This window comes from Schistocerca gregaria, chromosome 3 (genome assembly GCF_023897955.1).
Source record: "Schistocerca gregaria isolate iqSchGreg1 chromosome 3, iqSchGreg1.2, whole genome shotgun sequence".
Lineage (NCBI taxonomy): Eukaryota > Metazoa > Arthropoda > Insecta > Orthoptera > Acrididae > Schistocerca > Schistocerca gregaria.
In genome coordinates, this window is record NC_064922.1 from 311,478,595 (window position 1) to 311,500,927 (window position 22,333).

At 48.1% G+C, this 22,333-nt stretch overlaps 1 protein-coding gene across 4 annotated transcripts in view; it reads left to right on the forward strand.

Moving 5' to 3' along the window:
* LOC126354710 (rap guanine nucleotide exchange factor 4) overlaps nt 1-22,333 on the forward strand; it is a 1,235,035-nt gene that overhangs the window by 1,091,097 nt on the left and 121,605 nt on the right. For all 4 annotated transcript variants that reach the window (XM_050004554.1, XM_050004556.1, XM_050004555.1 and 1 more), the window contains one exon: nt 14,189-14,334. In XM_050004554.1, coding sequence (XP_049860511.1) covers nt 14,189-14,334 — 146 coding nt within the window. The remainder of the gene's footprint in view (nt 1-14,188; nt 14,335-22,333) is intronic.

Consider the following 22,333-nt stretch of genomic DNA (forward strand, 5'->3'; position numbering starts at 1 on the left):
CATAAGGGATATATATCCCAAGAGTTTGTCCTCTAAAATTTGTAATCGCGGCTGGACGCGGAATGATTGCGCTGAACGAACCAGGAAACCGGTGTAGCGTCCACTTGCAAACGCCCCAACATGCCTGATCATTGGTGAACCCTCGGCTACGGGATTAGATTTAACTGCACTAATAACTACGAGAGTTGGAACTTTAATAGTGGCAACTATTTATTTACAGCTCGTACAAAACAGATACATGTTTCAAAGTTTTACTGATCTTCCAAGTAGACACCAGCAGTGTGTATAATTCGTGGAATTGTTAGGATACTCTTTGCAGTGCCAGTTGTGTTGACAGTTCGACCGGCGCAGTCTATTGCCCGACGAATTTGTTGCACTTCTGAAGCGAATGCCGTGAAGTGTTTCCGACAGATTAGAAATCGAGTTGAATATAGTAGGTGGTATAGCACTTAGCAGCCCCATCAGTCAAACAAATCAGTAACAGCTTACACTGTACGTACTTCAGCGTTGTCCTGCAAAATGATGGTCAGACCCTGAAGAAAGTGTCGTCACTTCTGTCTCTATGCTGTTCATTTTTGTAACACAACGTATGACCAGCTGTTGGTCTCCTGTTTTAGGCTGATGTTACAAGGGCGATCAAAAAGTTACCGCTCGAAAACCATACAGTCTAGAAAAGGAATGTCAGTCGAGCAAAATCGCCGTGAGTATTGAGGCAGTCATCTCACTGACGCACCAGGTGAAGATACCCTTTTGGTAAAAAAAAAAAAAAAAAAAAAAAAAAAAAAAAGAGTAAGTTAGCGTTAAGAAATCCGTAACTGCCTGCTGCACAGGCTCTTCAAGGAATTTTTTAAGGGACCGAAGACGTGATAATCGCATACGTTGATAGCCGTAGAATCTTTCTTCCTTCTGTCCCAAATGAGGATTCTCTAATAAAAGAACTCCCCCCCCCCCTCCAGAAATTCCCAGCACAGAACTTGGCGCCCATTTCCGCAAAGGTGGTTTTGACGGACATACTGCCCTTTATACATTCTTCATTCTCTGTGAATGTCTACGGGTGTTTGTCCTTTGGCAGCCAATGAAAGAGTAACGGAACGTTGGTACTGTTTTGATGCATTTGGTAATAACATCGTCATTGATCACGTTTCAGCACCTACCGCACACACGTCCGAAAGACATGAATATCACACTATGCTTCCTCGTCCGTACTTATACACAGGCATCGGAGTTGCTCTGCGTTTGATTATACGCTTCAGCAAACCCCTCAAACAGAAAATTTCTGGTCGCCCCTTAAGGTGCATTTGTACCTGTGCGCCTTGTGGCTAGTCGCCGTGAGGCTGTGCTCCCCGTCTGGTATGGGGACACACTTGCGTTCCCGTGCGCGCAACTGAGAAGCATGTGTGACTTCTCACCTGCGCACTCGCTTCCTTGACTCCGTGCAACGGCTGCATACGTTTAGTGCGCAGCGGAAGTCCTACAGGTGTAAACACACCTTTATAACGTCTCTCAGGCCTCTCTGTTTCGCACGTCAGTCTTTTCTGGGCAGTGTATCCAAAATTTTCACAGCCACGTACAAAAGAGATAATTAGGTCGGTGTCGATCTGTATTTATGCTTTTTTCGACTACTACGACACGTCACCACGTTCCTGTCGACCTTTGCCCTGTTTTCTGCTGAGCAAGCGCGCGCTGCAGGAGTGCGACAGTGAGTCGCATGGGAACTGTGTCTTACTCTGGAGGAGAATAGTACGTGCCATTCTAAAAACATCTTCATCAATGCAATTATGTCGACATTGTGATTATAAATTATTTGAGGTTGAGCATCATAAATACTCGTATATTGAATCCAGATACTTTGGGAGTAATATCAGTTAAATTGGTCTTTCAGTGGTGCACTTTATCAGTAACTATCGTATAAATAGTTTAATAATACTGGTTCTCTGCATGCAACTATTGAAACGCGTTTTTCATCACTATAAACATTTCCTCTTATTTAATTAAAATATTGTAAATTGTACTATTTAATCGTTCATTTATTGCTTTCAGTGGGGATGCACTGTATGTTTTACTGGAATTTTCCGTTTTAGCACTGATACTATACACAAAAAATAATATAAAATGGGAGACGTAACACAAGAAGTCCAGTAGTAAGGAAACATTTTTCGGAAGGCCAATAACAAAGACCACAGACAGCGACTGATCGGAAGGGAGCGAGAGGAAAGAATATTCGTAAATGTACATCTACTTACGTACACCGCAAGCCACCATACTGAACACAGCAGGAGGTAGCCAGTACTACCGAATCGGTTCAATGGCTTCCTTTAATACGTTCTGGCCGTGATCGCAGACACTGCAAGAATACTCGAGCATAGGTCGCGGATGTGTATCACACGCGGTCACCATAACAGATGTGCTAAACTTTCCTAGAATTCTCCCAATAAAACCACGCTGATCATTCGCCTTCTCTACAACCAACCTTATGCGCTCGTTCCATTTCACACAGTTTTGCAACGGTATAACTAGATAAGTAATTGACGCGACTGTGTCAAGCAACACCACCATGGTTCTACTGAACGACGAAACTTTCCCATACCCTACAGCGTCATCAGTCATCAGTCAGCATTCACAGTTGCTGCTTACCCTACCATTCATATTCTTTGTGTATACAGGGTGAGTTTTCCACCAGGGGACAAACTGTAGGAAGCGACTGCTGAGAGAGGAGCGATCAGGTCAGAAGAACATAATACCGGAAATGCGTTTCAAGGGAGGTACACCCACTTGAAGGTGGAGATGAAAGATCCTTGACAGTGTAGGTTTCAATGATGTAAAGCACCCAGGAGAACACACTAGGCAAGTGGGAATGACCTGTGTCTACCAGTATTTCAGCTTCACGCTCAAGAGGGCAGTGAGCTGGAGCACCATGCTGTAGTAGCCACATTACCCTTCGTACTATTAAAGGGTGCAGTATTGCCTTGCCTTTGAGGCGCTGTGGAGGGTTGACTGGCCCCGCAAGGTATTCGCCAATAAACACCCCAAACACACACACATTGATGTTGAAACGGTACTGATAGATCGCTGCAGCTATACCACGGGGATGCTCCGTAGCCCACGGGTGGGCGTTGTGAAAGTTGACGATACTGTCCCTCGTAAGGTGGCCTCGGTTTTGAATAAGACGGAGCAAGGCATTCCAGCACCGTAATGGTTTGTGCGATGGTTTCCGGACACATGTCCACATAACATCTTTTCTTTATTTGTGTGTGAGGAATGTTTCCTGAAAGTTTGGCCGTACCTTTTTGTAACACCCTGTAGAGAACAATGGAGGTCCTATTGTATTTCCCTGGGTTTTTCTTGGCGATAACTTTGTCTCTGATGAATACTCGCAATCGAGAGCAATGTATTGGGTTCTATCATTTAAGAAGTCTTCCAGCCACTCTCATACCTTGGAAACTAATCCCTATGTTTGGACCTTCGTTAACAGCCTGCAGTTGGGTACTGTATCATACGCTTTCCAGAAATGTATGTATATGGAATCCGTCTGTTACCATTCTGGATATCGTACCAGAAAAGGGCAGGCTGTGTATCACACGAATGATGATTTCCAAATTCTTCTGATTTTGTGTTTCGAGGAAATTTATTAATTCAAAGTAAGAATTAGCTCAAGAATTCTGCAGCAAACCGATGTTCATAATATTTGTCAATAATTGTAGGGGTCCGTTCTTTTGCCCTTCTTGCAGACAGGAGTCATCTATGGTTATTTTTTTTTTCGGTCGCTCGAGACTTGCTACAGCGTGAGAGATCAGCGATAAAAGCAAGCTAATTAATGTGCCAATGCCGGAGAGTACTCTCTGAAAAAGAGAATTGGGATTCTTTTCGGACTGGCGTCTTATTCGTTTTCCAATCTTAAAGCTGCTTCTCAGTACCAGGGATGTCTTTTTCTGTGTCCTCTCTTCGACGGTCAGTCGATGGTATGTCTGTACGATCGTCCTGCTTCAACGAGCATTTAAACATGAAATTCAAAACTTCAACTTACCTTTTGTTGTTTTGATTGCCACGCCAGACTGGTCAACCAGTGACTGAACAATGTCTTCGACTCCCTAAGTGATTTCAGTTGTATACATGGAAGAATCCTGGAGATACTAAAAGGCATCAGATAGATTATATAATGGTAAAACAGAGATTTAGGTATCAGGATTTAAATTGTAGGACATTTCCAGGGGCAGATGTTGACTCTGACCACAATCTATTGTTTATGACCTATAGATTAAAACTGAAGAAACTGCAAAAACGTGGGAATTTAAGGACATGGTATCTGGATAAGCTGAAAGAACCAGAGGTTATACAGAGTTTCAAGGAGAGCATAAGGGAACAATTGATAGCAATGGGGAAAGAAACACAGTAGAAGAAGAATGGGTAGCACTGAGGGATGAAGGATGAAGTAGTGAAGGCAGCAGAGGAACAAGCAGGTAAAAAGACGAGGGCTAGTAGTAATCCTTGGGTAACAGAAGAAATATTGAATTTAATTGATGAAAGGAGAAAATATAAAAATGCAGTAAATGAAGCAGGCAAAAAGGAATACAAACGTCTCAAAAATGAGATCGACAGCAAGTGCAAAATGGCTAAGCAGGGATGGCTAGAGGACAAATGTAAGGATATAGAAGCTTATCTCACTAGGGGTAAGATAGATACTGCCTACAGGAAAATTAAAGAGACCTTTGGAGAGAAGAGAACCACTGTATGAAGATCAAGAGCTCAGATGGCAACCCAGTTCTAATCAAAGAAAGGAAGGCAGAAAGATGGAAGGAGTATATAGAAGGTTTATACACGGGCGATGTACTTGAGGACAATATTATGGAAATGGAAGAGGATGTAGATAAAGACGAAATGGGAGATACGATACTGCGTGAAGAGTTTGACAGAGCGTTGAAAGACATGAGTCGAAACAAGGCCCCCGGAGTAGACAACATTCCATTAGAACTACTGACGGCCTTGGGAGAGCCAGTCCTGACAAAACTCTACCAGCTGGTGAGCAAGATGTATGAGACAGGCGAAATACCCTCAGACTTAAAGAAGAATATAATAATTCCAATCCCAAAGAAAGCAGGTGCGGACAGATGTGAAAATTACCGAACTGTCAGTTAATAAGTCACAGCTGCAAAATACTAACGCGAATTCTTTATAGACGAATGGAAAAACTAGTAGAAGCCGACCTCGGGGAAGATCAGTTTGGATTCCGTAGAAATGTTGGAACACGAAGGCAATACTGACCTTACGACTTATCTTAGAAGAAAGATTAAGAAAAGGCAAACCTACGTTTCTAGCATTTGTAGACTTAGAGAAAGCTTTTGACAATGTTGACTGGAATATTCTCTTTCAAATTCTGAAGGTGGCAGGGGTAAAATACAGGGAGCGAACCCCGCTGTGGGTTCGGGGGTAAGAATAGGCCCACGGTATTCCTGCCTGTCGTAAGAGGCGACTAAAAGGAGTCTCAAACGTTTTGGCCTTGTGAGATGGTCCCCTAACGGGTTTGACCTCCATCCTTCTAAATTTTCCGAAGAGCGATCCGATTGGGGAAGGGCGCCTTACAAGGAGCGATGTGTCCATCATGCATTACCATCTCTAGCCAGGTTTTTCGTCATCGCTTAGCAGTCCCGCTCACCTACCATCTCTTGGGCGTGGATTTGTTCTTGGGTGCAGTTTATTGCAGTCTGCTATGCTGTGTCGCTTTATGCGCCAATGGCGATATTGGACTACATCACCTGAAATCCAGCACGGTAGCCAGTCCGTTGTGGTGGGGCCGCCATGTACCCTGTTGGTTGTAGCCCCCTGACTACACCGGGATCGCTCTGCTGATGCCAGCGCCGTTAACTCCCCACGTATGCCAAGGAGTAGATGCCTATCTCCTTGGGGCATTGGGACTCCCGGCAATGGCCATCCTGCCTGGTGGTCGTTGCTGAGGCTGGGTGGCGCCCGTGGCGAGGGCCCTTGGTCGGAGTAGGTGGCATCAGGGCGGATGACCCGCAATGAAGCGTGGTACATCATCTCTTGCTGGCGGCCAGCCCCCAGCAGTCTCTAAGCGTTCCAGGGCTCAATACAACGCAACTACATATGACCCCAAATCGTTCCCCTCCCTGGCTACACCATGGGAGGAACGAAAGACTAAGGATGCCAGCGAACCATACTCGCCCCGCTACCTGGTGTGTACGAGAGCTGATGGTGAATCCTTTACATCCATGAAGCCTCAGTTCTTCGTCGAGCACTTAGAGGACAAGTTCGGGGAGGTGGAGGGCTTGTCCAAAATGCGCTCGGGCTCGGTTTTGATCAAATCGGCGTCCTCCGCCCAGTCCCGCCGGTTACTCGATTGTAACAAGCTGGGGGATGTTCCGGTTACAATCACGCCCCATAAGAGTCTTTATATGGTCCAGGGCATAATATTCCATCGGGACCTTCTATTGCAGTCCGATGACGAGCTTCGCGCCAATTTAGAGCGGCGAGGTGTTCACTTCATCCGGCGCGTACATCGTGGTCCAAGGGATAAGCAGGTTGCCACCGGTGCCTTCATCTTGGCCTTCGAGGGTGATACTTTACCTGAGAATGTCAAGGTGATGGTCTATCGTTGTGACGTCAAGCCATATATCCCTCCCCCGAAGCGGTGCTTTAAGTGCTGGAAGTTCGGGCATATGTCTTCCCGCTGTACTTCCAGCCTCACATGTCGAGATTGTGGACGCCCATCACATCCCAATACTCCATGTGCTCCGCCTCCCATATGTGTAAACTGCGGAGAGCACCACTCGCCTTGCTCGCCGGACTGCAGGATCTTCCAGAAAGAGCGTAAAATCATGGAGTATAAGACCCTGGACCGCCTGACATAGAGGCCAGGCAGAAGTTCGAACGCCTCCATCCTGTTCGAATGACTGCCTCTTACGCCGCGGCTACTACTGTTACGGCCCCATTAGCTCTCCCTCAGACTGCCACCTCTCAGAGCCGGAATGCTACACCTGCCCCCTTGATGGTGGGGGGCACTTCACTCCCTGCTGCTCCTGCACTACCTGCCTCAGGAGCAGCAACCCCCCAACCATCGGGAACATCAGTCCCCACTTCTAAGCTGGGGAAGCCTCAAACTTCCCCGGCTCGAATAGCACGGAAAGGGTCCCTTGGGTCCCTTCCTTCCCAGGTTTCCGCCTCTGGGAAGGGTGACGTCAGCCAATGGAAGAAAAGCAGACCAGCGGCTGGTCGCAGGGCTTCCCGCTCCTCCTCCGTCCTGGAAACTGACTCGCTGGAGCCCTCCCAGCCAATGAAACCCAAGGACCAGAGAGACAAGACGAAGAAGAAGAAGACCTCTAAGGCCAAGGACCACGCGGTGGCATCCACCCCACTGCTCCCTACAGGCTCTGCGTCCGAGGATAAGGTGGAGATCCGGGCGTCCGCTGAGGACCTGGATCTCGCCGGACCCTCAGACACCATGGAAGCAGATTGTACTGGTCCTCCATCGGTGGCAGCAGGTGACCCAGTGGCGTGATCTGCCTCCTCGGCCCCTTCACGCCTTTTTCGGACATGGACAAAGCGATACTCCAGTGGAACTGCAGCGCTTTTTTCCACCACCTTGCTGAGCTTCGCCAACTCATCAGCAGTCACCCTTTCCTCTGCATTGCCCTACAGGAAACTTGGTTTCCGGCAATGCGGACCCCTGCCCTACGTGGGTATCGGGGTTATTACAAGAACCGGGCAGCTTATGTGAGGGTATCTGGTGGAGTCTGCGTCTACATCCTTAACTCTGTCTACAGCGAATGTGTACCTCTTCACACACCTTTAGAGGCTGTCGCTGTAAGGATGTGGACGCCTCAGCCTATTACTGTCTGCAGTTTGTATCTTCCGCCAGATGGTGATGTCTCGCGTCATGTGTTGGCTGCATTGATAGCACAACTGCCTCCTCCTTTTGTGTTACTGGGCGACCTTAACGACCATAACCCCCTGTGGGGTAGCGCCGCGATTACTGGCCGGGGTAGAGACGTCGAGACTCTTCTCTCGCAGCTTGACCTCTGCCTCTTAAACACGGGAGAGCCGACACATTTCAGCATAGTCCATGGCACATTTTCGGCCATCGACCTTTCTATCTGCAGCCCCGGACTTTCACCATCCATCCACTGGAGTGTCCATGACGACTTATGTGGTAGTGACATTTCCCCATCTTTCTGTCACTACCACAGCGTCACTCTTCTGAACGCCCCTCCAGATGGGCTCTGCATAAGGCTGATTGGGGCTTGTTCTCCTCTCTCGCCACTATTGCACCTCCTTCCCATGACACCATTGATGCGGTGGTTCAGTCGGTCACCATCGGCATCGTTTCTGCGGCGGCATCTGCGATTCCCTGTTCATCCGGGTCCCCTCGGCGGAGGACTGTGCCTTGGTGGGCGCCCGAGATCGCAGAGGCGATTAGAGATCGCCGGCGGGCTCTTCAACGCCATAAGCGGCACCCGTCCTTGGAGAACCTCATCGTTTTTAAACAGCTCCGTGCCCGTGCCCGACGCCTTATTCGCCAACGGAAGCAGGAGTGCTGGGAACGGTATGTTTCCACCATTGGCGTCCGTACCTCTGCATCGCAGGATTGGGCTAAGATTAGGCGATTCCATGGCTATCGGCCGCCTGTCTCTGTCCCTGGGCTTTCGCTGAATGGAGTAGTGTGTCCTGACTCCGACACGATTGCGGACCGGTTAGCAGCGCATTTTGCTCAGTGTTCCGCATCTACGAATTACCCACTGGCCTTCCGCTCCCGGAAAGAGCGGTTGGAAAGTTGGAGGCTTTCCTTTCACACGCGCCACGCGGAGTCGTACAATGCTCCTTTCAGCGACTGGGAATTTCAGAGTGCACTATCTGCTTGCCCTGATACGGCTCCTGGGCCAGACCGCATCCACAGCCAGATGCTGAAACACCTCTCTGTGAATTGCCAGCGACGCCTCCTAGATGTTTTCAACCGCATCTGGGTTGAGGGTGTGTTCCCGTCTCAATGGCGAGAAAGCATCGTCCTCCTCGTGTTGAAACCTGGCAAGAACCCGCTGGAGGTGGACAGCTACCGCCCCATAAGCCTCACCAACGTTCTTTGCAAGTTGCTAGAACGTATGGTGAGCCGGAGGTTGAGTTGGCTCCTCGAGTCTCGAGGCCTTCTGGCTCCGTCTCAGGGTGGGTTCCGTAAAGGCCGCTCTGCCGTCGATAATCTGGTCTCCCTAGAGTCTGCCGTCCGTACAGCCTTTGCACGCCGCCAACATCTGGTTGCCGTCTTCTTCGACATGCGGAAGGCGTACGATATGACTTGGCGATATCACATCCTGGCCACACTTCATGGGTGGGGTCTTAGGGGCCCGCTCCCGATTTTTATTCAGAATTTTCTGTCGTCTCGTTCCTTCCGCGTGCAAGTTGCTGCGTCCCGTAGTTCCTCCCGGGTCCAGGAGAACGGGGTCCCACAGGGGTCTGTCCTCAGTGTCTCCCTGTTTTTAATTGCGATCAATGGGCTCGCTGAGGCGGTGGGATCGTCCGTCGCAGCTTCGTTGTATGCAAACGACTTCTGCCTCTACTACAGCTCCGCTGGCATTGCAGTTGCTGAGCGCCAGCTGCAGGGCGCTATCCGCAAGGCGCAGTCGTGGGCTGTAGCGCACGGCTTCCAGTTTTCAGCCGCTAAGACCTGCGTTATGCATTTCTGCCGGCGTCGCACGGTTCACCCTGAGCCACGCCTTTACCTTGACGGTGAACCTCTTGCTGTGGTAGAGACGCATCGGTTCTTGGGACTGGTATTTGATGCCCGGTTGACTTGGCTGCCTCATATTAGGCAGCTTAAACAAACATGCTGGCGGCATTTAAACGCTCTCCGTTGCCTTAGCCACACCGGATGGGGTGCCGATCGGTCCACCCTTCTCCGGCTGTATCAAGCGCTGATCCAGTCCCGCCTTGATTATGGGTGTGTGGCTTATGGTTCGGCATCGCCATCAGCGTTGCAATTGCTGGATCCCATCCATCACTGCGGGATCCGACTCGCCACAGGACCATTTCGGACAAGCCCTGTTGGCAGCTTACTTGTGGAGGCTGGTGTTCCTCCATTGCGGATCCGGCGCGACCGACTTCTGGCCGCTTATGCTGCCCACGTTTGTAGCTTGCCAGGGCATCCCAACTACCGTCTCCTGTTCCCGCACTCGATCGTCCATCTTCCAGACAGGCGGCCCCGGTCAGGGTGTACGATCGCGGTTCGCATCCGGGCTCTACTGTGTGGGATTGAGTTTTTTCCTCTCCCGCCTGTTTTCCGGGCCAATCTCCGTCTGCCCCCATGGTGTGTGCGCCGACCATGCATTCGGCTGGATTTGGCACAGGGTCCGAAAGACTCGGTCCCTCCTCCGGCCCTCCGCCGCCGCTTTGTTTCTCTCCTTGCCGAGTTTCCCGGATCTGTCGTGGCTTATACCGACGGTTCGATGGTCTCTGGTCGCACTGGTTACGCTCTTACTCTAGAGGATCATTGTGAGCAACGGTCGCTGGCACCCGGGAACAGTGTATACACTGCCGAGTTGGTTGCCATCTATCGCGCCCTAGAGTATATCCGCTCCCGCTCAGGTGAGTCCTTTGTCATCTGTAGTGACTCCCTGAGTGGTTTACGAGCTCTTGACCAGTGCTTTCCTCGTTCCCGTCTGGTGATGGCCATCCACAAGTCGCTCCATGCTCTTGCCCGTTGCGGCCGCTCCGTGGTCTTTGTTTGGACCCCAGGTCATGTCGGCATCCCGGGCAATGAGCGGGTTGACACGCTGGCTAAACAGGCAGTGAGTTCACCGGCTCTGGAACTCGGCCTTATGGAGTGTGATCTCCTGTCGCTTTTGCGCCTGAAAGTGCTTGGTGCCTGGGGTGACGAGTGGCGCACCCTGCCCACGCCCAACAAACTTCGGGCGGTGAAGGAGACGACCGGTGTGTGGCGCTCCTCCATGCGGGCCTCTCGGAAGGACTCTGTCGTCCTCTGCCGGCTGCGCGTTGGCCACACGTGGCTGACGCACGGCCATTTGTTGCGCCGAGAGGACCCACCGCTATGTCGCTGCGGGGCAGCTCTGACGGTGGTCCACATTTTGGTGGACTGCCCGCTTTTAACAGGACTCAGGCAGACGTTTGCGCTGCCTGATACCCTCCCTGCCCTTTTATGTGATGACGTTGCTATGGCGGACCTCGTGTTGAGTTTTATTCGGGCAGGGGGTTTTTATCGTATGATTTGAGTGTTTGTCCTTTTATTTCCTGTACTGACTTGGGCCTTTGGCCTGTGGTTTTAAACTGTGGGTTTTAATGTCATTTGGTGGTTGGCTTTTCCTTATTTTCATGGTCGGCCAACCACCTTCACACTCGGTGTGATTTTAGTTGCGTTTGTCTGGTCTTTGTCTGTCTTTCTTGTATTGTGTCGTCCCTTGTCTCAGTTCTCCGTTTTTAACGACTGACAGTTTTTATTTCGTGTGATTTTATCGTGGAACAAGGGACCGATGACCTTAGCAGTCTGGTCCCTTCAATCCCACACCCAACAGGGAGTGAAAGGCTATTTACAATTTGTACAGAAACCAGATGGCAGTTATAAGAGTCGGGGGGCATGAAAGGGAAGCAGTGGTTGGGAAAGGAGTGAGACAGGGTTGTAGCCTCTCCCCGATGTTATTCAATCTATATATTGAGCAAGCAGTAAAGGAAACAAAAGAAAAATTTGGAGTAGGTATTAAAATTCATGGAGAAGAAGTAAAAACTTTGAGGTTCGCCGATGACATTGTAATTCTGTCAGAGACGGCAAAGGACTTGGACGAGCAGTTGAACGGAATGGACAGTGTCTTGAAAAGAGGATATAAGATGAACATCAACAAAAGCAAAACTAGGATAATGGAATGTAGTCAAATTAAATTGGGTGATGCTGAGGGAATTAGATTAGGAAATGAGACACTTAAAGTAGTAAAGGAGTTTTGCTATTTAGGAAGTAAAATAACTGATGATGGTCGAAGTAGAGAGGGCATAAAATGTAGACTGGCAATGGCAAGGAAAGCGTTTCTGAAAAAGAGAAATTTGTTAACGTCGAATATAGATTTATGTATCAGGAAGTCGTTTCTGAAAGTATTTGTTTGGAGTGTAGCCATGTATGGAAGTGAAACATGGACGATAACTAGTTTGGACAAGAAGAGAATAGAAGCTTTCGAAATGTGGTGCTACAGAAGAATGCTGAAGATTAGATGGGTAGATCACGTAACTAATGAGGAGGTATTGAATAGGATTGGGGTGAAGTGAAGTTTGTGGCACAACTTGACTAGAAGAAGGGATCGGTTGGTAGGACATGTTTTGAGGCATCAAGGGATCACAAACTTAGCATTGGAGGGCAGCGTGGAGGGTAAAAATCGTCGAGGGAGACCAAGAGATGAATACACTAAGCAGGTTCAGAAGGATGTAGGTTGCAGTAGGTACTGGGAGATGAAGCGGCTTGCACAGGATAGAGTAGCATGGAGAGCTGCATCAAACCAGTCTCAGGACTGAAGACAACAACAACAACAACAACAAGTGATTTCACTTAGGATAAGACTTTTCTCGACTTCTCAGAAAGACCTTTCGCTAACGTGTGACGGTGGAGGTTCGCGCTTCGATCGTTTTATATACACACAATTTTCCACCAACTTCTGCCTGTCGTGCTTTTAACCGAGAATGCAACAATCCCTGTTTCGTCAGAACTTTCCGAATTTTTCTGTTGACCTACGGTTGTTCTTTTCCGTCTTTAATATACTCAACGCGGCACATAGATTTCCAGGATGCGCTTTAAAGTTAAACTTCGTCCATAATTCCTCTACGTCCATCATACTGGAACTAAATGACGGCCATTTATTGTCGAAGTAGGATGCGAACAGCTACTTATCTGCTCTCTTCAGCAAAACTGTCCTAGCTCTGTTGATGGATTTATGAACTTCAGTGACCATCATAACTATGGTATCATGATCACTAATCCCGGTCTCTTTAATGAGACTGTCCATAAAGCCAGGCCTGTTTGTAGCGAAAAGACCTAAAATACGAGTATTTCCATTACATGTGGGTTTTTGAACTATCAGCTGGAAACTGTCTTTCGGAAAATTTGTTCAGAACTACTTTATAGGACCGTCCATACCACCTGCAATAAATCCATAGACATCTCAGTCTATTTTCAGTAGATTAAAATCGCCTCTTACACATATTGCATGGTATGGGTACTTCCGCGCCACTGAGAGTAGGATTTCTTTGAGTGACTCTACTGCTACGGCAGAATAGAGTAGCCGGTAAAAACTTCCAACGATTGAGTTCACCTGCTCTGGTACTCGAGCCTGCATAATTTCGCAGTCAGACTTCGTTTCGACGTCCTAGATAAACGATTTCATCCGCCTCTAGTTTCCGAGTGTAGTTTGAGCGCGACAGATTTTCTGGAGGACGTTGAATTCAGAGACTTTGTCGGCAGTAAATCGTAGTTTACGGTTAAAATCTTGACTTTGTACACGACCTGATTTCGCTCTCTATCAACTGGCGAACGCTCAGGACCTCAAACTATAACCTAGCCTAAAAAAGACCATATACACTCGAGAACTACTTTGCCACCAGAGTAGCTGCTTCCTTTGTGTAGAGCACACCTCATCTATTAAGGGGAGTCCTACAATTATCCACCCCATAAAACATGTCCAGAAATTCGCATCCGGCGCTGTTACAGAATCGATGGAGCCCCTGGTTTAGACCCTCCAGTCGGTTCCAGACGAAAGGACCTCTACCAGTCTGCGTACGATGTTGCAAATTGTGAGCAAGGCCAGCAGTCTTCGCCACTTCCGCCAGCCCTCTGTACGAACGGAGGACGGCCTCCGACCTAAGCGACAAGTGTTACCGGTGCCGACATGAACCACAACTTGACCGCATCCTGTTTCCCCACTAGCTTCCCCACCACTCGCAATTTATCTCAGCTGCCCACTTAACATTTGTTCCGATTACGTACACGAATTGATTGACTGACATATGGGATCAGTCTGCTGTGCTTCAGTTAGGGTGGCAGGAGGGAGGCGAGAAGGGATCGGGAGAGTGGCGGGTATCCTGTTGTTGATGTCGATACAACGTACATTTGTATTAGTTTAAGAAAATGTTTGTTGTTTGTATCACTGTAATGAGGAAGACGATATTTCACTGACACTGTCTTCATGTTGTGGTCCAGGAGTCACGAGCGCACACCTGAGGACCTGGAGATAATCTACGAGGAGCTGCTGCACATAAAGGCGCTGTCGCACTTGTCCAACTCGGTGAAACGGGAGCTGGCCTCCGTCATCGTGTTCGAGGCACACCCCAGGGCCGGGACTGTGCGTAAGTATTCAGCACGCAGCCGGCACGCAAGCAGATTCCTAAAATTAACCGATGATAACAATGCATTTCAGAAAATAGTTTGGAATACGTATCCTACTGAGTCATTCATGACTTTCTTTTGCACTAGACACAAAAGGACTTTTAATACGAAAAAATTATAGCACAATATATATAATTAACATCCTGAGTTCATTTATGTTTTTTTGGAAAAATGCGTTACTGACGCAATAGTAAACTAGTCATCATTTTCATTTGTGGCACCAGTGTTATAACGCAGTCTTGTAATGTCAGTATGGTCTATAGGCAATACTGGTTGCCGGTTAACCCAGCAAAAACATAAGGAGAGTACTCGTCGGGCAAACTAGCAGACAGCAGCTATTGAACGTGGTTGTTATGGGATTCGTCAGTAAATCATATGGTGAAACAATGCATGGTCGTTATAGAATTCGTCAGTAAATCACATAGTGAAACAATGTAAACCTTTGGTGTATCGATGTAAAAACCAAGAATGGTATCTTGCGTTTTTTCTTCAGCCATTACGCCATGAAATGTGGCAGTATCACTTTTTCAGCTTTGTAGTCGATTACTGTCCAGAGGAATAAATCATAAAGCAGCATTCTAATGAACGACAGATTACACTTACAAGAGTCGTGAAACTCAAAGATTGCTGTAACGTGTAAAATAAATACACAGAAATACAACTCTGTTTTGTGTCGTGGCCCACGGTGCCACGACGGTTGACGCACCTCATATAGTAAGAATGAATGAACTTTATTTATTCTCGATAATGTAATACAACAGAACAGTCATTCGGGCTTGAAATCAACACTACGTGGTTCCAATCTACCGACATCACTAACATAGGAATGGGAGAGTCCTGACAAGGGTGACGTTTGTGCGGCCGTGTCGAAGGGCAGCAGGGCTCGAGGACGGTTCAGGAGACAGGGCCCGGCGAGACGGAAGCCCTTAGCCGGACGGAGTTACTCTGAGTGCTGCGGACGATGCGGGAAGATAGGCTCTCTCGGATGGGCCACGGACGCGGCCGGTCTGATCCGGAAGCGACGATTAGTTGTTCAGCGAACGCCCACGGGTGCAGCCGACGTCGGACCCAGCATAGCGAACTCGGACGAGACCCAGAGGGAACACTTGGGACAAGGCTCAAACCGAAGAACGGCATTGGGGCGACGGGAGCTCCGATTGAGGGACTGGCGATAGCGGTCGGCATTTGGACCGAAACTGCTCCCGATGCGAACTGGCTGTGGCGGCTGGCTGGCGGCTCCTTTTTGACTTTCCTCCCTGTGAGGAAGTTCGAGTGGAAGTTTGTGGCCTGTTGGCCTTTACTCCCCTAGGAATCTTGTTGAATCTTCTTTCTGGACTGTTGGTTATATCTGGAGCTGGCAAGGAGTGCCGGAAATCTATCTCTTGTTCTTGTCGATGTGACGCTTTTTCTTTTTCTTCTTGCTGGTGACTGAGGACTGTTCCTCGGTTTTGGCTTCATACTTGGCGTATTCTACTTTCAATTGTTCTCCATAGATCAGAGAACAGATTAGACCTCGCATCTGCAAGGTAGTGGAGACGGGGTAGGAATTAATTAATTCGTAATCCTCCCTGGAAAGTCCAGTAAGACCTTCCGGATAGGAAAGTTCATGATCTGGATATGGCGGTTTAGGATGATTTGGTGGGACAAAAGGATAAGGATTATCGTGGTGGAGGTATGTACCGTCTGCGAAGCGAACTAGCTATCTTCGTCAGTACAGCACTTGCGCTGTACATGTCAGGAAGCGGGAGGAATGGTGCTTCTTCCCATTATTCTTCCTCTTGGGCACCCGCTTCAGTGTCCTCTTGCTGTATCGCCTCCCCTTCGGCAGGCTCGTCTGTTTGCGTGGCCACCGTTGCGAACTCCTCTTGTGCAGGAGTCGTCTGGGTGGCGGTGTCTTCTTTGGTGGCGGAGTCTTCTTTGGCTGAGCGAAGTTCCTGCGTCAGCACAGCAACCTGACGCCGAGCCTCACAAAGTTCCGCCAACATGGCCGCCCTCTCTTCCCTCTTCCGCCATGGTGGATTTGAAGGCGGACGTGGCTTCTTGTACAGCGTCGTCTAGACGCCTGCGGACGACGTCTTCTGTACAAGAGTCCACCTCTTCATGTGTGGTGGTAAATTGCTTCTGCATCTTCCTCTCCGGTCCGCGCCAGTTCCTCCAGTGGGCGCAGGGACGGCCGTTCCCCGCCTGCGCGCCGCCGCAGTTGACGCAGGTACAGGGGGTGTCCTTCTGCTTCTTGCAGTCGCGCGTGTCCTGTGCTTGCGCACACTTCAAGCACGGAACTGCGCCGCTGCAGTGCTTGGTGACATGGCCAAGCTTTTGGCAGCGAAAGCACTGCGCTGCAGTCTTCTTCTTCTTGCCGGATGTTCCTGCTAGCGTGAGCAGCAACTCCGCCAAGGCAGCACCTTTGCGTCCCCTTCCGCGTCCCGACGTCTCGAGTAGCAACAGCGACAACAGCGATGCGTACCTCTCCGCAGCCTGAGCGGGAGTGGACTGTGGCGGGCCGGACGGCGTGTTTTATAGCCGCCTGGCGGAAGAATATTGCCACGGCAACCGTCGGACACGTGACATGCGGAAGAAGACTGTGCCCGCGATAGCAGCGCTAATTGCAGAAACTCTCGCGCCTCCAGTGGCGAAGCTGGAGCCACTTGTTACCGTGGCGACTGCGAGAGATGCGACTGAGATCAAACACGGTGTGCATGTGTTGTGATCGTATTGTTTATGTTAGACCCCCTTGCGCTGGTATCGCCAGCGGCATGGAGAGGCGGCAGACTGCTGTACACGTACGAGAGACGTATGAAAAGTCCGTGCAAAAATAAAAACTACTTACATGATGGGGTAAACCTTTCTTATTTTTCGACATAGTCTCCTTTTAGACGTCCAACGCTGTTCTAATTTGTTGATCCCTTCCGAATAATAGGAATTGTCCAATTCTGCAAAATAGCTATTAGTTATTGCAATCATCCCCTCGTTTGAATAAAATCTTTGTCCCGCCAGCCATTTCTTCAAACTGGGGAACAAATAGTAGTCCGAGGGAGCCAAGTCTGGAGAATAGGGGGCATGTGAAACGAGTTTGAATCCTATTTACATTAATTTTGCGACCACAACTGCTGAGGTGTGTTCTGGTGCATTGTCAGGATGGAAGACTTTTTTGCGGTACAGTCGCCGGCATTTTTCTTGCAGCTCGGTTTTCAAACAGTCCAGTAACGATGAGTAATATTCACCTGTAATAGTTTTACGCTTTTCCAGATAGTCGATGAGGATTATCCCTTGCGAATCCCAAAAGACAGTTGACATAACCTTTCCGGCCGAAGGAATAGTCTTCGCCTTTTTTGGTGCAGATTCTCCTTTGGTAACCCATTGTTCAGATTGTTGTTTGGTCTCAGGAGTATAGTAATGTATCCATGTTTCATCCACAGTGACAAAACGATGCTTAAAGTCCTGCGCATTCTTCCTGAACAGCTGCAAACCATTCTTGCAACACTTCACACGATTTTGTTTTTGGTCAACCGTGAGCAATCGCGGAAGCCAGTTTGCGGATAACTTTCTCATGTCCAAATGCAAAATATTATGTACCAGTTCATTCTAGATGCCCACATGACTAGCAATCACACGCGCCTTAACTCTTCTGTCATCCATCACCATATCATGGATTTTATCAATGATTTCTGGAGTCGTAACCTCCAGAGGGCGTCCAGAATCACTTGTGCCCATATGGCCACTCCGAAAATTTTTAAACCACTTATAAACTGTTCTAACCGAAGGTGTAGACTCACAGTAATTTTTATCAAGTTTCTGTTTAGTCTCCTAAGGCGTTTTGCCTTTCATAAAGTAATGTTTAATCATCACATGAAATCCTTTTTCATACCTTTTTTGACAATCACTCGACTTTCTTGCATCACACGAATGCCAAACACAAAGAAATAGACTAGTATGGCTGAAACTTGGTGTGCTTTTTTTCCAAAGATGCTTCTAACTAAACATGGCCTGATACGCGCCGGTGGTGCCATCTCTCGGACTTTGCACAGACTTTTCAAACGCCCATAGTATGTGTTTTTAAAGGTGGATCCCAGGCGAATAAAATAGCATCATAAAAAAAGTGAAGCACCAAGAAGAGGAGGAGGGAACTAAATGAAATTTCACATGTTGAAAAGATATGTAATGTTACTTCAGAGACTGTAAAATTTACAAACATCTCGGCAGCATGGGGCCCCTTATCAGGGTGAGATTGCACCCCCTCTGGTCACAATCCAGCAAATCGCTCGCCAATTGAATGCTGCATGTAACAATAACAACAACGACGACTATTGCTGATGGTGATGGTGAACCATACCATCCAACTCAACTACACTAGAAGGTATTAAAGTCATCGCCCACATACAAATAGTTCTTCTCAGCTCACTCACATGGCAAAAACACAGTCTTATACACTTCCACTGATAAACCATAACGTAATTATCACGTGGTTAAAAGTGCACTGATCCACCACTGGAATGCAATAAACAGGGATTCCTCATGACATGGATTCGAAAAGTCCTTTGTTTGTTTCCAGTAGTATGTGGCACAAGGTGTCTATTCAGGGGCAAGTAAATCCCGTCAAACAAGGGCCAGTAATTTCTAGGCACAGAGCTGGCCCGTAATAGTGTCGCAGATGTGTTCAGTCAGGTTAGTATCGGGCTGTTTGTTGACATGGACATCATCGTGAGTTCACAATTTCACTTCTACATCTACATCATACTCCGCAAACCACCTAATGGTGTGTGGCGGAAGGCACTTTCGGTACCACTATCTGATCCCTCCAACCCTGTTCCACTCGAGAATAGTGCGTGGGAAGAATGATTGTCGGTAAGCCTTTGTATTGGCTCTAATTTCTCGAATTTTCTCCTCGTGGTCAATACGCGAGATGTATGCGGAGGGAAGTGATATATTATCTGACTCCTCCTGAAAAGTGCTGTCCCGAAATTTCAATAGTAAATCTCTCCATGATGCACAACGTCTCTCCTGTAACGTCTGCCAGTGGAGTTTGTTTAGCATCTTTGTAATGCTCTCTCGCCATCTAAACGATCCCGTGACGAAACACGCCGCTCTTTGTCGGATCTTCTCTAACTCCTCTTTCAGTCCTACCTGATAGGGATCCTACTGTTTGAACAAAAGCACTGATTTGTTATCCTACGTCATCCAGCAGTCGAATATCTCTTCAGTAAATAACGCACAAAACCAACGCTTCGAAATTCTGCCTCTTTTTCATGAGGAACACTCCACAAGCATATAGGTGCCAGTAACTCCTACCGGTCATCTGATTTCAATCGTATTGGGCGCATGCGGTGTGTGTGAGAAAAGTAATGACTGACTTTTTCTACAAAACTTTTTATTATTTTTTTCAAGCAGTATTGTCTCCCCTCAGATATTAGTTCTTTTCGGCAGCTATACACCACCGAGCGAGGTGGCGCAGTGGTTAGCACACTGGACTCGCATTCGGGAGGACGACGGTTCAATGCCGTCTCCGGCCATCCTGATTTAGGTTTTCCGTGATTTCCCAACATCGTTTCAGGCAAATGCCGGGATGGTTCCTTTGAAAGGGCACGGCCGATTTCCTTCCCAATCCTTCCCTAACCCGAGCTTGCGCCCCGTCTCTAATCACCTCGTTGTCGACGAGACGTTAAACACTAACGACCACCACCGCCACCACCAGCACCACCGCCACCACCACCACCGCCACCACCACCACCACCACCACCACCACCACCACCAGCTACACACCGGCGAAGTCGTCGTTCCCAGTTTTGGTACGAACACTAAAATGTTTCTACTGATAGTGCCATTAACATGTCGGTCACATTCTCTTGAATGATCTCCAGAGTCCCAAAATGAAGCCCTTTTAAGACATAAGACATAAGACATATTTCAATTTCTGTAAAAGAAAAATGTCAAAGGACTCAGGTCAGGTGAATAGGGAGGGGGTGGGGGGGTGGGAAGCGAGAGGTGGGGGGTAGGAAGCGAGGGGTGGGGGGGCTGTGGAACAAGAAAAAATTCCATGATGGAAGTGGCCGTTTGACATGGAGTTTCTCATGATGCAGCATCCACTTTTCTGCAATGTCTGGTCTCACTCGATTCACCCATTTCTCGAACCTTTCAAGGATATCTTTGTAAGAACCCTGGTCGGCAATTTTTTCTGGAGGAGCAAATTTTTTATGCTCGATTGCACGATACCGCTACTGTCAAAAAAGCAAATCAGCACTGTTTTGATTTCTAATCTGCTCATTCGAGCATTTTTCGACCGAGGAGATGTTTCGGTGTGCCACTCCTTACTTTGCTGCTTTGTCTCAGGATCTTAATCAAAAATCCAGGATTCTCTCACTTGTGACCACACAGCTGAACCGTTCGTGGTCATAGGCAATCCTCTTAAGATGGTCAACGCACATGTTTCTTCGATTGCCGTCCTGCTTCAGCACCATTTTGGTGTAAACCTTTAGCATATGCAAAATTTAGATCAGAATTTGGTGTATGGGGCGAAAGTTTTAAACTTGTCACCCATCATCCTTATTGTTAAATGAATGTCGATCTGATCTCTCAAGATCACGCACACGTTCTACTTTATGTCGGTTTTTGAAGTTGAAGGTCTCCCTGAGCGAGGTACATCTTCACGGCCTATCAAAAATGATTTTTGCCAAAGAAAAACTTGTGTTCTTGATAAAAAATGTTCCTCGTAGGCTTCTTTCAACTTTTCAAAGATCACACTTGCGGACTGCCCAAGTTTAACACAAAACTTGACGGCATAACGTTGCTCTAAATTCCATTGTTCCGTGTTCGTAACACACATCAAAAGCACAACTTCAGTGATGGCGCTCTCAAAAGTCACGTGATGACTGTACGGAGCTTGAAACTCGGACTGAGCATGTGCAAGGGATGATCACAACGTTCTACGTATGTACGACAACAAAACGTTGCCAGGTCGTTCGCAGCGTTGTCTCTCTCATTACTTTCCTCGCATTGTTGTCAGTCTCATTACTTTCCTCAGACACGTCGTGTGGACAGCCATCCGGCGAAGTGTGAGCATCTAGGACCCAGCTTGCACAGTTCCCGTGAGTCGATGGCGACATTAGCACTCAACGATCATGATGGCTCGTGAAAGGTTTCGGTGTATCGACTCATAGCCCAGAACATAACGATATAGTATGCTACATGCTGATTATTACTACGCAGGTCCTCTCGATTCCGTTGCTTCTGACCCAATAACACAAAACATGATAATGTTGAACATCTTGTTGTGGTCTTCAGTCGAATGAATGGTCTGGTGTAGCTCTCCACGACAGTCTATCCTGTTGAAGCCTCTTCGTCTCTGCATTACTAGTGCAACCTGCATTCATTTAAACCTACTTACTCGCCCGAAAGTACAGACACCATATCCATATAAGTGTGTCGTTCTGACAACACCTGCCATGACCTCCTCCTCCTGTGCGGATGTACACACATTCCCCGAACTCTTACGGGACTTGGAAAGGATGTCTTCCACGAGTAATGAGTGTGTTGGGGTGGGACACTACGAATGTAGTGTGTGGACATGTTGTTGTTGTGGTGGTGGTGGTGGTCTTCAGTCCTGAGACGGGTTTGATGCAGCTCTCCATGCTACTCTCTCTTGTGCAAGCTTCTTCATCTCCCAGTACCTACTGCAACCTACATCCTTCTGAATCTGCTTAATGTAGTCATCTCTTGGCCTCCCTCTACGATTTTTACCCTCCACGCTGTCCTCCAATACTAAATTGGTGATCCCTTGATGCCTCAGAACATGTCCTACCAACCGATCCCTTCTTCTGGTCAAGTTGTGCCACAAACTTCTCTTCTCCCCAATCCTATTCAATACTTCCTCATTAGTTATGTGATCTACCCATCTAATCTTCAGCATTCTTCTGAAGCACCACATTTCGAAAGCTTCTATTCTCTTCTTGTCCAAACTATTTATCA